This window comes from Sander lucioperca, chromosome 12, assembly GCF_008315115.2.
Source record: "Sander lucioperca isolate FBNREF2018 chromosome 12, SLUC_FBN_1.2, whole genome shotgun sequence".
In the NCBI taxonomy this organism is placed as follows: Eukaryota; Metazoa; Chordata; class Actinopteri; order Perciformes; family Percidae; genus Sander; species Sander lucioperca.
Window position 1 is genome coordinate 14,321,494 of NC_050184.1, and position 15,750 is coordinate 14,337,243.

The 15,750-nt window shown below is 42.0% G+C and overlaps 1 protein-coding gene across 2 annotated transcripts in view; it reads left to right on the forward strand.

Annotated features, from left to right (window-relative positions):
- LOC116040775 (plexin-A1-like) overlaps nucleotides 1–15,750 on the forward strand; it is a 300,695-nt gene that overhangs the window by 269,044 nt on the left and 15,901 nt on the right. For both annotated transcript variants that reach the window (XM_031286408.2, XM_031286409.2), the window contains exons 23-25: nucleotides 3,582–3,679; nucleotides 5,409–5,567; nucleotides 9,554–9,620. In XM_031286408.2, the coding sequence (XP_031142268.1) occupies nucleotides 3,582–3,679; nucleotides 5,409–5,567; nucleotides 9,554–9,620 (324 nt within the window). The remainder of the gene's footprint in view (nucleotides 1–3,581; nucleotides 3,680–5,408; nucleotides 5,568–9,553; nucleotides 9,621–15,750) is intronic.

A 15,750-nucleotide genomic window follows, 5' to 3' on the forward strand; every position in this document is an offset into this window, starting at 1 on the left:
GTCAACATAAACTACTCTCCTCCAAAGCTCGGAACCAGAGAGCCAAGTTTGTAATCAGCAGTATCATTAAGATGTAGAATCTGGTGCGGCTCCATTGCCTTTGATTGGAGCACTGACTTTTTGGAGTCAAGGAATAATTTGTTTGACCTTTTATAGCTTTATTTAAATGTTCTAATCCAGAAAGTACATTTATATTCATTGAAGAAGAAGAAGAAGAAAGCTCTCTGGGTGGTCTAGCTTCCTTTTTTTTTTTAAATATTATTTAAACTAATTGATAAAGCAAAATCTGAAAGAATAAAGTGTAGTTAGAAAAGTCTTGACCAACAGGAATGTAGCGGGAATGTAAATCCACTTAAACGTCATATTTCCCCTCTTTTGTATTCGGTTTACCACTTTTGCAGACGTATTCTAAAGCTGTATGACATAATTCAATAGCATTTATTTCATTAGGTTTGGCTTTAAAAATTTTATAAAGTCATAAATAACAAAATCTCATTTAATAAAATTCTGCAGTCACCTTTTATTGTCTGAGACACCAGAAACGCTGCAGTTTTCACTTGTAGTCTAATAAATGTTCACAACCTGTGGATGCAACCTGATCATGAGTTAGCAGCATAAAATATGAAATGTTGATTAAATGTGTAGCCAACTTTTTACATCCTATTTTTCTACAACTTGTTCCAAATATTAAAAGTTATTTAAATAATGATATAAGGTGCGAGTTTTACTGGGAATTTCCGGCAATTAATTTAATTTAATGTTTTATTTGTAAGGACACATGTACAATATTAAACATAAATGTTACCATTTGATAGACAGAGTTAGCCTAATGCAAATGTTCATCTGCTGTCCCCTGGCAGGTCACAATTAAACTATACACACAGTGACAAAACACATCTACGCAAAAACAAGACAGGACACATAATACAAAAAGTGCAATGCACCATGAAATTGTGATGGGCATTTTTCCCCATTTTCTGATCGTTTATATACTAAACAATGAATCAAAAAAATAATCATCAACAATTAACCATGGCGACCGCCCTAGTATTACTGTCCTCACAAAGCTCGATGGTGTTTTAAGCCCCCAACGTCTCCTTCCAGGCAGCGCTGCGACCATTGACTTCAAGGCACCTATCCCTAACCTTAACCCTAACCCTAACCATAACCATTGCCTAATCCTAGTGCCTTCCAAGCAGCTCTGCCTGGAAGGAGACGTTGGGGGCTTAAAACACCGATAAACCCTCACAAATGTTCATTTCAACAGCTTTAGAGAGGGGCACATGCTTTCCAAAACTCGGTGCTCGGTGATAGCTTTTGCTCACTTCTTCGCAAAAGCAAGTCATGCTTGGTGTCTCACATGAATATGCCCAGCCAGCAGGTTTCATCAACCGTTTAGCCTAAAATATCCTAAAATATCATATTTTTGTCACTTTTTGGCTTTTTTATTAGCAAATCCAAATAAAAACTAGAAACGTGACACTGAGGTTAAGATGTCCCCTGATACGAATACAGTACACCTTTAATTTGAGGTGGCAGGCAGGCAGAGAAGTAAAGGGATCTTACGTATTTTATGTGTCTAGACTTCCTTCCCCTTCCTTCTGTATTTCCCCCAGGGGTTGCCGGTGTAATCCGATGGCCTGTGTAAACGCTCCTAGCTTTATTGCTCTGTGTGACTGCTTTCTTCCCTAAGCTAGACAGCCACACTACACACCGGTTATGCTCACACACACACACACACACACACACACACACACACACACACACACACACACACACACACACATACATGCAGTACATGTACACACATACACCGTCTTGCAGTTAACTGGATGTACATGTACCCTTCTTAACGCTCTCTTTGAAATTCTGTAAATACTCTACATGTGCAGTACGTACATGCACCTCCATCTGTCTCTCTTTCTTCTTTTCTCTTGCTCTCACACTCTTTTTTTCAAACACACATGCACACACACACACACACACACACACACACATCACTCTCAGCATCCGCCCTGGAGGCCTGAGAATCTCATTTAGCACTTTACAGAGAGGCCCAGACACTTTATTATGGCACATCGGAGGAAAAAAAAGAATAGATGTTACAGTGGTACAAAAGGATGACAATAAAGAGAGCGAGAGAGAGAGTGAGAGAGAGGTGGAAACAATGTGGGTTTGTGTGTGTATGTGTTAGAGAGACACACGAAGACAAAGAGCAGGAGAAATTAAAATGGGAGAAAACCCAGTGATGTGAAACATCACTCGCAGCATAAGTGCGAGTGAGAGAATTAGAGCAGTGAGGAAGACAGAGCGAGTGAGCGACAGAGAGGCGTCTTCAGGGGGTTTAGTGTGTTGTTGATGAGTAGTGACAGGTGCCAGCCAGTGGAACAAGCAGGGTGCACCTCTGTCACCAAGCCTGACACACGCATGCACGCACACACACATAAAATCCTGCTATGCCCTGACTCTTCTTCCCTCCTCTCCAGCTCTTCCTCCCATCTCTGTGTGACAGAGGAATCTCTCTCATGCTGGGTTGGTTCAGGCCAGTCGGATTGGACTTTGGCTTTTTATCTGTTCAAGGAACTTTCAAAAAATATCTCCAGTTCTAAGTGACAGCGGGTCATTGAAGCGTTATTAAAATATTCAGTTAAAGGGCTTTCAAGGAATATAACTGATTCAGCAAAGTGGTGAATGTGACTGGAAGAGTCAGAATTTTCTTTGAGGCCTGAGCGATCAGTATGGGACATTTACATGCATTATTGCAGAAGACCATATGACAAATATTAACAAATTGAAAGATTAAAAGCTGAAGTCATAAACAAAGACAATGCATGAGTAAACAGGGAGCCCAGACAGCTAAAGTGCAGGTGCAACTCGGTCAGGACCAATGATTGAAATTCTTGTCTTATCAATATTCAGCTGGAGGATGCTTTGACCCATCCACCCCTTGATGTCAAGAAGACTATTAGGTCCAATTGTCTGCAAAAATGATTTTTGAGAGCGACATCTGAGAAACACTTAGAGAGCAGCACACAGCAGTGCAGCTGGGGAGAGAGTAGCCAATCAGGCTTACCTTGCTGTTTACAAGCCAATCTCAGCTCATCATATGGTGAAAAAGAAAAGTTTGTGCTCGCAGATGGGATCAGAATCTCTCTTCCCTCAGAGTAAGTCATAGTTTTATTTATCTACTGTAACGGACATTCACTGTCACAGGGCAAAAAGTGAAGAAGACTTAAATGTAATGTTTAAAATGTACCTTTCCTGTGATAAAACGAATGTTACTTGGGATATTATTCCACAAAGAACTTGGTCTGTAAATGAAAGTTTTTTTTTCAGGTTATTGGAGGTCTTCCACATCACACTTGCATGCTGCATACTGAACTCTGATGCGCTTGCAAACTGCTTCATGCTTTTACATAAACGTCTTAAAATCTGATTTTGGGTGAGTTCTTTGTGGGGATTGTAAAAGGCTTTTTTTTTTCTTTCAACAATACAAAAATGCTCCTCAGTAAAGAACAGATATATTTGTACACAGAAATGAATCTCTGTTGTAACTCGTCTGTCTCTCTGTCTTTCTTCAGGTCCAGGCAAATGTTGAGAAGGCACTGACGCTGTTTGGCCAGCTGCTGACGAAGAAGCACTTCCTGTTGACGTTCATACGAACCCTGGAGGCACAGAGGTCTTATTATATTTATTGTTCAGATATACTGTACATTTTGTTTGGGTTTTTAGTGAATTAGCTTTTTCCAAAAGATGATTTCTACTATTTAATAAGCTATGTCTACTAGTTTAAAAAAACAACTTATAATATATAAAAGCAAAACTGAAACTTACAATATCATTCAAGAGCTTTAGCATTTCCGCACATGATCTTTCCAGCCATGGGAATAGGGTCATGTGAGTACTGCATGCTTGATGCTTCATTTTGATGAAATTAAAAACGCATTTTTGTTTTTTTCTCGGCACCCCGCAGAGTGTGCTTTCTTTGGTGTTTTAAGACCCCCAACGTCGTCTTCCAGGCAGCGCTGCATGGAAGGCACTAGGGTTAGGTAAGGGTAAAGGTTAGGTGCCTTTAAAGGAACACGCCGACTTATTGGGACTTTAGCTCATTCACCGTATCCCCCAGAGATAGATAAGTCCATACATACCCTTCTCATCTCCGTGCGCGTTGTAGCTCTTTCCGACAGCTCTACCGTAACCCAGCCTAGCACGGATCCTGAAGGTAATCGGTTCCAAATAGCCTACTGCTCCGAATAAGTGACAAAATAACGCCAACATGTTCCTATTTACATGTTGTGATTTTTATAGTCATAGCATGTACAAATAGAGGGCACATAGGACACAGACATCTTCTAACCGTATACAAACTGGGAACTATATTCTCAGAAAGGCAAAGCATTGCTTATCTGCTCGGGGCTTCTCAGGTGCTGCAAAGCATATCACTCCGCCCAAGTAGCAGAAGTAGCAGTGCTTCGCCTTTCTGAGAATATAGTTCCCAGTTTATATACGGTTAGAAGATGGCTGTGTCTCATGTGACCTTGTTATTTGTACATGCTATGACTATAAAAATCACAACATGTAAATAGGAACATGTTGGCGTTATTTTGTCACTTATTCGGAGCAGTAGGCTAGTTGGAACCGATTACCTTCAGGTCCTTCCGTGCTAGGCTAAGCTACCGGTGGAACCGTCGGACAGAGTTACAACACGCACGGACACGAGAAGGGTATGTATGGACTTATCTAACTCTGGGGGTTACGGTGAATAAGCTAAAGTCCCAATAAGTCGGCGTGTTCCTTTAAGTTGAAGGTTGCAGTTCTGCCTTGAAGTTGACGGTGGGGGCTTAAAACACCATCGAGCGTGCGCCCCATGTAGGCTGAGTGCTTGGCAGTGGCCCAGGTTCGAATCCGACACTGGCGCATGCTGCATGGCATCCGCTTTTTACCCCCCATATCCTGTGTATCTGCACTGCACAAAGGCCAACAAATAATCTTAAAGAAAAATTTCAGCAGCTTTAAAATTACCTTAAAGCGAGCTCCTGGGTAGCTCACCTGGTAAAGCGCACGCCCGTATGTGAAGATTTACTCCTCAATGCAGCAGTCGTGGGGTCGACTCCGACCTGCGGCCCTTTGCTGCATGTCATTCCCCCTCTCTCGCCCCTGTCCTATGAATATAAATGCCTAAATTGCCCCAAAAAAAGTGCTTTACCTTAAAGCACTTAGCAAAATGGCTCATGGCAAAACAGAGTTAGGCACCATTTGGTTAGGAATAAATGTGCATTAATATTTAAGCGAGCTGTTATGAGGTTACATATGTATTTTGAGGAACTGCTTCCGATGTGACTCAACAAAAGCTTGAGAAGGCATTCTTTAAATATTAATATTGAATTTTACTGTGCATGTATTTCCAGGTCATTCTCAATGCGGGACCGAGGCAATGTGGCATCACTGATCATGACGGCCCTGCAGGGGGAGATGGAGTACGCCACCGGAGTCCTGAAACAGCTGCTGTCCGACCTGATAGACAGAAACCTGGAGAGCAAAAACCATCCCAAGCTGCTGTTAAGGAGGTAAGGAAGATGTGGAGAGACGTGGAAGAAAATATAGACTACGCTGTCAAACACCAAACAGGAATTTAGTGGAATCAACCAATCTTTTATATTTAACCCAATGTAAATATATTCAAGTTTTATTAAACGTTAGTTAGTTAATTTATCTTCAGAACTAAACATGTAGACATATATGAATGAATATGAACAAGAGTTTTTTCTAACTGGAAGTCGTTTTACTTAAAATGGGTTGAATGACCATACCGTTTACTGAACTCATCAAATTAGGAAAGAGGATTAGCATAACAGAATACTTCCCAGCATGCATTGTTTGTAGGTGAAACCTCTATTGCTCTAAGACCAGTGGTGTAGTCTACGTGATACGCAGGTATACGCAGTATACCCACTAAGAAAGCTCCAGGATTTCCATAAATAAATATGAAGCAGTGCTTTGAAACTGGGCAAAACAACCAACACTACTTTATTTAAACAACTATGTATTTTGTATTTAAGAAGAGCAGGCAGTATGATACAAGATTCAAGTTACAAACATGAGAAGATAGTGACTCTGTCTGAGTTTTTTTTTTAACTATATCCTCCCACCCACTACCAAAAAGCATGTTAACTACTTACATACATTTAGCTCTCCTTTCCTTCAGACATACCTGACAGTATTGGGGTCAAAGTCACCTGAGTCTTGTATGCTCTCAAAACAGCAAATGAGATCCTCTCTGTCCTCAAAAACAGTATTGATGGCACGGCTATGAAAGTCCCATCCGTTGCTGGATCTTGGCAGTCTATGGGCAACCACTTTATCCAGAAAACATGTCCGCTTGGGTGACTTGGAAAAAAAGCTGGTAAATCCACCAATGTTAGAAACAAAAATTCTCACCTTGGATATGTGAGAGGTGGCCTGTTACATTATCAGATTGAGCTGATGTGCGTAGCAGTGGATGTAGTGGGCATTTGGGTACACATCTTGTATTTTCCTCTGAACACCTGAAGTGGCTGGCACCCCTCATCACGCTGGCTCCATCATATGCCTGGCAGATGAGCTTACTTTTCTGATCCTCAGGAAGGATAGTAGCAAGACGCTCTTTTAGTGCCGTAGCAACGGACTCAGCTGTAGCTGACTGCAGAGGGATGAACTCAAAAAATCTTTCCTGCACGTTGTTTTTGTCGGCTCCACAAAATGTCACACGGTCTATTATCCTGGATAGTATGTGTCGATTTTCTGTCACCTCTTCGTTGTGCCTTCTAATACCAATCCTGTAGCCTTCATCTAGTTGTTCAACAATGCTAACTCTGCCAAAAAACTTGTCTGCGACTACTTTCATGGCATTTGCATTTTTCAGAGAGACATTTCTTCTGACTCTTACCCCCGTTGTTGTCCACAAAACCTCAGTGCTGACACTTTGAAATAAAAGACAGGGAAAGCAAAAAAAGGCATTGCTAACATCACATCCAGCCAGCCAACTCCATTTGTAGCTCCGGTGTAGCTTCGCCCTCGGTCACTGGCCTCAGCCTGCTGCTGGATTTGTAAATCGGGTTGGTCCGCTCCGAAATCTTTTATCCTCTTTTTTTCTTCCAGCGAACGTCTTGTGAGAGTTTTTTTTGTAAATCAATGACAGAATGAAAGTGATCTGGGTCACTGTGTTATTTCTCAGCTTGCAAGGTTTGTGGAGTGACCGTAACGCCTGCGCGAGTAGTGTAAAGTTGAATGACAGGTGTCGAGAACCAATCAGATTGGATAAAATACTTCTGGAATTTTGATGGGGCCGGTGCCCCAGCCCCCTCTATTGACAAGCCGTCACTGCACATACCCACTTAAAAATGACACGCAAAAAAATTCTTTCCATTATATTTTTGATATATTTTGAATCGTCATCTGTGTTTTTCTTCACATAGGCTGAATAAAGGTATTTCCACCGTGGATTGGTGCATAAAAGTGTATATAAAATGGAAATTAAGTCGTTGATGCTCAAAACTTCCCTGGGGGAGGATACCCAGACCCCCCACTATGATATGCAACCCCCCAAAGGCAGATTCTGGCCAATATATACTGTATATAAACTACAGTATACCCACTACAATACATTAGACTACACCACTGTCTAAGACTCTCTTTTTTGAGGTTTGAAGAAAACACACATTATGGTATGGAAACCGTGTCTTTAATACGTGGTAAGTTCTAGTTGTTTCCTCTGATAATAATGAAAACCGTGTGAACCGCAACGTGGGTTAGCAAATGTAAAGTGCACAGCAGGTCAGCTGAACATGAACGTTCCAATAATGAATTAATTATGAATGAATATTTACTTGGGTTTAACCTGGAGTTGGGAAAGTAAATCAGAGGTTTCACAAAATGATTTAAGGTTAAAAAAAAAAAAAAAGAAAACTTGATACTTTCACATCTTGAGGGCTGTGACAATCCATCAAATGCCACTGCTCACAGCTCATGACCACACTTAGGCCAAATAAATGTCTGTTAAGTCACTATCTATCGCCGAATAAGTTCCCCATGGCCCGCTGTTAAAAAGCCGTTGCATTTGCAATATTACGAACTGGGCGTCTGTACCAACTTTCCCGGGAAAAATCACACGCGCTTTCAACCCGTTCTGACTCCGAACTCGTAAAATACGAACATTTGTCAGCGTCTGAAGCGACGAAAAAAAGCACCCTTCAGCGTGTTTGTAGAGCGCACCGGGGAGAGCAGCAGCTACACGGGGTTTGATGATGACGTAGCACTAAGAGCGACTACGGTAGCGAGTAGTACGAAAGGCCAAAAATGTTAGGCTCTCGCTTTTGACCCAGAACTCAGAGACAGGCAACACGGACACAGAGGAGCAGTTAAAGTGTTTATTAGACAATCTAGAAATGTGCAGAGAGGAGTGGTACAGGTTGAGTTGCTCCAGGACGGGACTGAAGATGGAGGGAGGCGAACAGGAGTGTGGCCAGGCAGAACTGAGACTCGACGTAGGGTGGCGGATAGAGTCTAGTCTTCCCTCACCCAGGTGATCAGTTCGAGGGAGCGATGAGAGCTGAGAGGCGAGGCGAGCAGCGATTAGAGCTGAGTGGCGAGGAGAGTAAGCAGCAGGCAAGCAGGACACAGTAGGGGAGCAGCAGGTAGGTAGCAGGTTCAGAACGGGAGCTGAACAGAGGAGACAAACGTTAACTGGAGCATAAGCAAGAAAACAAACTCAGAGCGAAAATGCAGGAAAACTAGGAGCGGAGTCTCTAGTCTCTAAATTACTGAGCCAAGTTACCACTAGTATGGTTGTAACGAACTGGCGCTGAAGAGGTGAACAGCCCAGGTAGATAAACTGCTAGGTTGATTAGTGGAATGTGCTGCAGGTGAGCTGGAACAGAGCAGGAGAGAGTGGCCACGCCCCTTGACCTAGATCCTCTTGAGACTACCTCTCGCAACAGCAGGTGAAGACAAACACAGACAACAAACACAGGGGAAAAGGGAAGAGGAAAACAGGCAGGACAGGGAAAACAGAAACTGACCCATAACAGAAAATACACATAGGGAGGTTGGTTGGGGTGGTGGATGGGTCAAACAACACAGGACTTTCACCCAGGAGACCGGGGATTGTGTCCCGCATGTCGCGTTTCCTAAACCCAACTGTCGCTTTCTTCATTTCCTAAACCCAACCGCCCTGTTCTTGTCCCACGTGTCATGGAAACGTAAGCCCACCCACTACCTTTTCCTTAACCTAACTGCGTCAAAAGTGACGCCAATAGTCCCGTTTGGATAAAGCACGTTTAGATATGACGCTAAAGGAGACTTTTAGCGTCAATAACAACGACAAAGGCACCTGACCAAGCGTCCGTATTTTACGCGATGGGAGTGAGAATCTGTTGGCGCTTCGGATCTCTGGGAAGTGAGATCCAAAAACACACCTGCAATGATCGCTAATATGTGTCGCCAAAAAGACAACGAAACAAAGATCTTCGAGATTGTAACTTTAACATCCCTTTTCAAATTGTCTTGTGTTTTTTAGAACGGAGTCTGTCGCTGAGAAGATGCTGACCAACTGGTTCACATTCCTCTTGTATAAGTTCCTCAAGGTAAGCCAAACCACAAGACATGAGCCTGTAACATCCTTATCCTCCAATCTGTTTATTCTTTCAAACACTGATAATAACCATCTAAAGTGGATTTATATTGTGCAATGTTTTTAAATATGTTACAGGGTTAAACACCCCTGGTTTATATTATTTCCCAGTTACAAATTTAATCTCACTGTGGTTATTAAAAGGGTTTTCCCTTTTTAGCCGCTTGTGTTCAGCGGAGTGTACAAACAGTAGATCTTCAAAGCCTCCCAGCACCACGCGTTTCTCCTCTCCTCTGTTGTTTTATTGTCCTTCTTTTAGTCCACAGATCCTCTCCACTCTCATAATTTCACCCTTGCAGCCGACACATCCCCCTCGCTGATCTTCATGACGTTCTTTTAGCTCACATCTTCTCTCCCTCTGATCTCTCTTTCATCTGTGCAGTTTCTGTTGCCATCGTTCCTCTGTCAGTCTCCTCTCTGCCTTAAGGTCATTTGCCTCACCAGGGGGTGCGATGGGGCTCCCGCTGTCCTCACACGCTCCCTCTTTTCTCCCATCCTAGCCGTCCCCCGTCCCCTCTGCCTGTACTCACAGTTACAGAGCCTGCTTTAAAGAAAGCCAAAGTCAGAAAATATTTTCTGGTGTTTTGCTCACTCTTCTCAGTTGTTCTCCTCTCCTCTCCTCTCCAAACTATAATTACCTCCGCCAGGGAGGTTATGTTTTTGGTTCGGTTTGTTTGTTGGTTGGTTTGTCTGTCTGTTAGCAGGGTTACGGAAAAAACTACAGGCCCGATTTCCATGGAACTTGGTGGAAGGGTGTAGCATGGGCCAGGGAAGAAGTCATTACATTGCTGGGAGCAGATTCCAATCGCAGGGCGAATACACAAAAATTATTTTTCACTTCCGTTAATATTTCGAGATAGGGCATTTGGCCTCGGTGGAAGTCTGCGCTCTCAGTAGTTACAAATTGTAAAGTTGTCATTACATGCCGTTTTAATCCTAATCACATTCTGGGTGCAATATGATATTATGGTCACAAATTCAGCCAAACATGTAGAGAGTTGAGTACTTTTAGGGGAAAACTGTGGAAGATGGCATTAAATTGGATGTCATTCTTTCATTCTGATTATATATTGTATAGATAGCTTGCTCATAGTGAATGCATGTATTTTGTGCTTAAAATGCACCTAAACTGTTGCTTAAAACTAGTTAACTTTTCGATTTCTTTAAAAAAACAATACTCCCACAATGTCCCTGTGCATTGCTGATTTCCAGTGATAGTTAGCGATGAATCTGAGCCGACTGCTCTCTCTGTACAGCGAGAGACATCATTATATCCCTGAAGTGTAAATGTCAGCATGCAATTAGGGAGCTTTAATGAAGCCACTATATGGAGTGAAGGCAAATATTGTAGACAAGCATGCAGCGGCCGAGCGAGGGAGGCGAAAGCCGAAGCGAAATCATAACGGCGTGGTTGTGTGCTCGCTCTGTCTCGTTAGCAGCTGCCCACCTAATTGGCCCAGATGCTAACGAGGTTCTCATTAAGCGGCGGAATGAGGAAGGGACGAGAGAGGGGAATGGTTGGTCGGAGAGGAGGAGAGGAAGGGGTTAGAGGTGGGAAGAAGAATAGAGGGGGACATGACAATTAGGAGTTAAAAAAGGAAAGGAAGCGGAGGAGAGACAGGAAGGAGGTAAGAGATAAAGGGTAAAAGTTAGAGTAGTGTAAGGTAGGAGATATAAATGAGAAGGGGGGGATTCAAGTAATGTAAGGGTGTAAATAAATAAAAAATGATAAAAGAGGGGGCCTGGTAGAGCACGCGCCCATATGTAGAAGTCTACTCTTCGATGCAGTGGCTGCGGGTTCGATTCCGACCTGTGTCTCTTTGCTGCATGTCATTCCCCCTTTCTCTCCCCCCTTCATGCTGTACAAATAAAGGCCTAAAATGCCCAAGAATAATAGTAATAATGATTGAAAAAATAATGTAGTAGAATAGAAAGTAGAGAAACTAAAAAGAATAACAAAAAACCCAACATCAGTTAAGCTGTGTGTGTTTTTGTCATTTAGACATTGGGAACATTATTTTGTAAGTAGCCGGACCTGTTGTTGCTCATTGCTTTTCAAATGGTGAGATGAGTGGAAGAAATGAAGGAGGACGAGGGATAAACAGAGTGGATAGACAGAAAAAAAGAGAAATAGCAGCATGTTACAACAGCAATTATCTTTATTTACACCAAAGTTTCCATTCAAATATCTTTGTCAAAGGTTGCAAAAGTCCCTGGTCCCCCACCAAACAGTGATTTATCTCTTTTCAGATTGTTTAATATCAATACTTTTAGGGACTTTAAGATTAAAAACCTAACTGATTTTTTTTATAATTTTTTGGGCCATTTGGAGGCCACAGAAACGAGTACAGAGCACAATACTGACATTATCACCTTTTAAGTTGATACAGTGAACTTGTTAGCAAACAGTTGCTTATGTAATCCAATTCCTGGAGGCAATGTCTGTCTCTTTAGCTGCTAACCTTCACTGTGTTCACCAGCCGGTCACTAACTTTGTCCGTCTGCCAATTGGAGGAGGGCAAGTCACACACAGTCGGTTTTTAGAGCATGAAGCCAAAAACGACCCTATAAGAACGTTGAGATTAAACCCAAAACAGTATAGTTGCGGGCTGGAATTCCAAAGTGTTCTGAAGGATGCTACAAAGCCCCATAGAGCTGAGGGAAACTGCAACCATGTTGCACCATCACCATATACGCGTGCCTTTGGTGTGGGAGATCTGGGTTCAAGTCCCACTGTGATACATCAACCAATGTGTCCCTGAACACTTAACCCATAGTTGCTCCAGAGGCGTGCGACCTCTGACATCTGTAGCAACTGTAAGTTGCTTTGGATAAAAACATCAGCTAAATGACATGTAATGTAATAATGTAATGTAAAAAATTGAATGATAATTATCTGTGAGTTTGATTGTTATTATTGTAATCTTAATTATAGCCATTGTACATTTTTAGTAGGCTACATTCTCCAGTAATTGACATGAAAAAAGAGTAAAGACTAGCTAAGAGCGTTTCATGAATTCTTTGGAATCAGTGTATAATTTACTGGCTTAACCTGTTTTTTTTATTAAAACCAATAAGGATTGATGTATTATAGGGAGAGAAAGGGAGGGAAAAGACCAGAAAAAGGAAGGACTTGTGTGTGTGTGTGTGTGTGTGTGTGTGTGTGTGTGTGTGTGTGTGTGTGTGTGTGTGTGTGTGTGTGTACACACACACACACACACACACATACCCAGTCTGAAGTATCTCCCTGAGCACTGCACGGTCAATCATTAAACTCTTGTCAGGATGAGTATTGGTGATGTGTCCTCTCTCTCCTCTCTAAACTGCTGCTGCTTTAGTCGGGAGTGTTTTCCTTGAAGCCAAGTGATGACTAATGACACTATTGATTGGCAAGTGTCTTTGATGGAGCGGAGAGTGGGAAGCTCTGTAATGTAGACAATGGGAGAGAACTGAAAATATGTATGTAATGCTGCTTTAAGTCAGAGACCAAGATCACTTAAGGGAGAATCACAAGATGCTTAGACTAAAATACCATCGCTGTACAAAAATTCCTTTTTGGACTGTACATATTCAAATCTGTCAATTTTTTTATACCACTTTCCATCTGCATCTTACAGGCTGGATTCTGACTCGCAGGGTCAGCCTGGAAATTTCCATATCTGCCTTTTAGGATCTGATAATAATATCAGCAAGTTGTTTGACCTGTCGCTTCACCTGATAACCTGATAACACAATAGTTCCATGCTAATACTGCTGAGAGAGAGAGAGAGAGAGAGAGAGAGAGAGAGGATAATGAAAAATGTTATAGCGGTGTGGGTGGATTTTGGGAATGGTCAGGAGATGGATCATAAAATACCCAACCATGAGTAAAACATAAGCAGGATAGAGAACTTTAAAGGTCCAGTGTGTAACGTGTATAGTTGTTCATTATCAAAATCTGTGTTGCCCGTTCACAAACTTCTCCTTTCTCATGAATATTTATCACCACCATCAATTCCAAGTATTCCTTTTGGCTTGAAATTTTACATTTGCATTCGCGTGAACTTGGGTAGACGCTCCATATTCATGCGCCATCTTGAAATACGTTAGCCAGTAAGGGACATACAGGACATACTGCTCCGCCTTTTGCATTTTCGCTGTCACATGATAAACTCACAGGTGCTGCTAATGCTGCTAATGGGTATCGTAGCTTCCCGGAAGAAGGAAGAAGAAGGAAACATGGAGGACCACACATATTCAAAATCCAAATTTCAGGAACAGGAGTCTTCTTCTTTGCCCAGAAAAAGAAAAAAGGATATTGAAAAGAGCAAGAAACCGGCTTTTTGAAGCGTGAAGGCTACCGTAGCTGTAATACGTACTTTGAAATGCGTGACGCGAGAGAGTTGCTTGCAATACATGATCTCAACGCTAGATGGGAGAAATTCCTACACATTGGACCTTTAAATTATGTTATTTCAATCAGCACTTTTCAAAGACTTAAAGTGTTCATATTATGCTCATTTTCAGGTTCATAATTGTATTTAGAGGTTGTACCAGAATAGGTTTACATGGTTTACTTTTCAAAACACACCATATTTTTGTTGTACTGCACATCCTCTTTTCACCCTGTGTGTTGAGCTCTCCCGGTTTAGCTACAGAGTGAGGCATCTCACTTCTGTTCCATTTTTGTTGGCAGTCGCACATGCGCAGTAGCTAGGAAAGGACTACTAGCCAGTCAGAAGCAGAGTATGAGGGCGTGCCACGCTAGCAGCTAGGCGAGCATTATAATGTGTGTTTCAAAGTGACGCACGTTCGTCTCTGAAGTAAAGGCTGGACTACAATAGAGCTGTTTGGAGCAGTTTGTGAACAGTGTTTTCTGTTGGAGATGGTAACTCTCTTTGAATTCCATTACTTATAGCTAGTTTGACTAAGTGGAACATTGCTGCCCTTAGACACAGATGGGTATATTTAGTGAGGATTCGTGGCCCTTCTTTAGGCGTTAAACAGTCAAATTGCATTTGTCATCTTTTAAGAAAGGACCGGTTTTGTGCCTGTAAAATGCAAGAGCACAGCTAAAGAGTGCATGTTTGGTCTCACGCAACATGTATTTTAAGACGTTCCTGTTCAGAGGCACACAATATGGGAGGAGGGAATGGAAATTAATACAAAAAGCTGCAGCACCTGATTCATCACCGGAAACTGTGGAAGAGAAGGTTGCGTCTGAAATGTAATCTGGGGAAAAGGAGGTGTAAAATCTGCAGCGCTGTTTTACTGACACATAAGGAGGGCGAGAGACTATAGACAGGTTAAAACAGTGAGTGAGAGAGAAACTTGCTGAGAAACATGCCACATATTTTGCACGTATTTTCACAGCTGCTCAAGCAAAGTGCAATGTGATTGAAGCAGCCAGTAATGCTTTTAAGTAGGCTGTTACATGTATATTATTTCACTTGAAATAATTTAGTCATGGATCTTTTTGATTGCTATTTATAAAAAGAACAAACAGCCTTCCTCTTGTGGGATAAATGCATGCCTGCAAAAAAGTTTCTCTTCAACCAATATTCCAAGTTCAGCAGCAGAAAACACTTTTATTCTCTGCTCTTCATTACTTTCCAGACACGCTCCACTTACGTCAAAACAGCCCATTATTAGCCCTTATTTAATGACACTCTTTGCACATCAGATGAACTTGCGGCTGGGCTTACAGCATTTACATCTGCTTCCAAATTCCACACTAAATTGAGAAATCTTGCGCCCCTGACACTAATTTGCAACATCCTTAGATATCCCCCAGAGCTGTCAGCAAAGCAGATATAAATGCTTTCATCAACTGGCTTTGAGTTGAATCACTGTGTTACTAACTGGATGGCTACACTGTATTGTAACCCCTCTTAGGGATTGTGAGATGATTCATGGGATAACAAAGGAAATAAATACCAGTGCAACATTGCGTTATTTTTTCAGGATTTTCTCTAATTTTTGCTTTTTGTCATGAACTACTGGACACCATTCCCCCTTTAGGCCTCTAACAGTTATTCAAATGAAAGAATCTGGGAAACGAAAATCACTCTTTGGTTGAACTGCTGGCAACTCCTCTCTTGTCT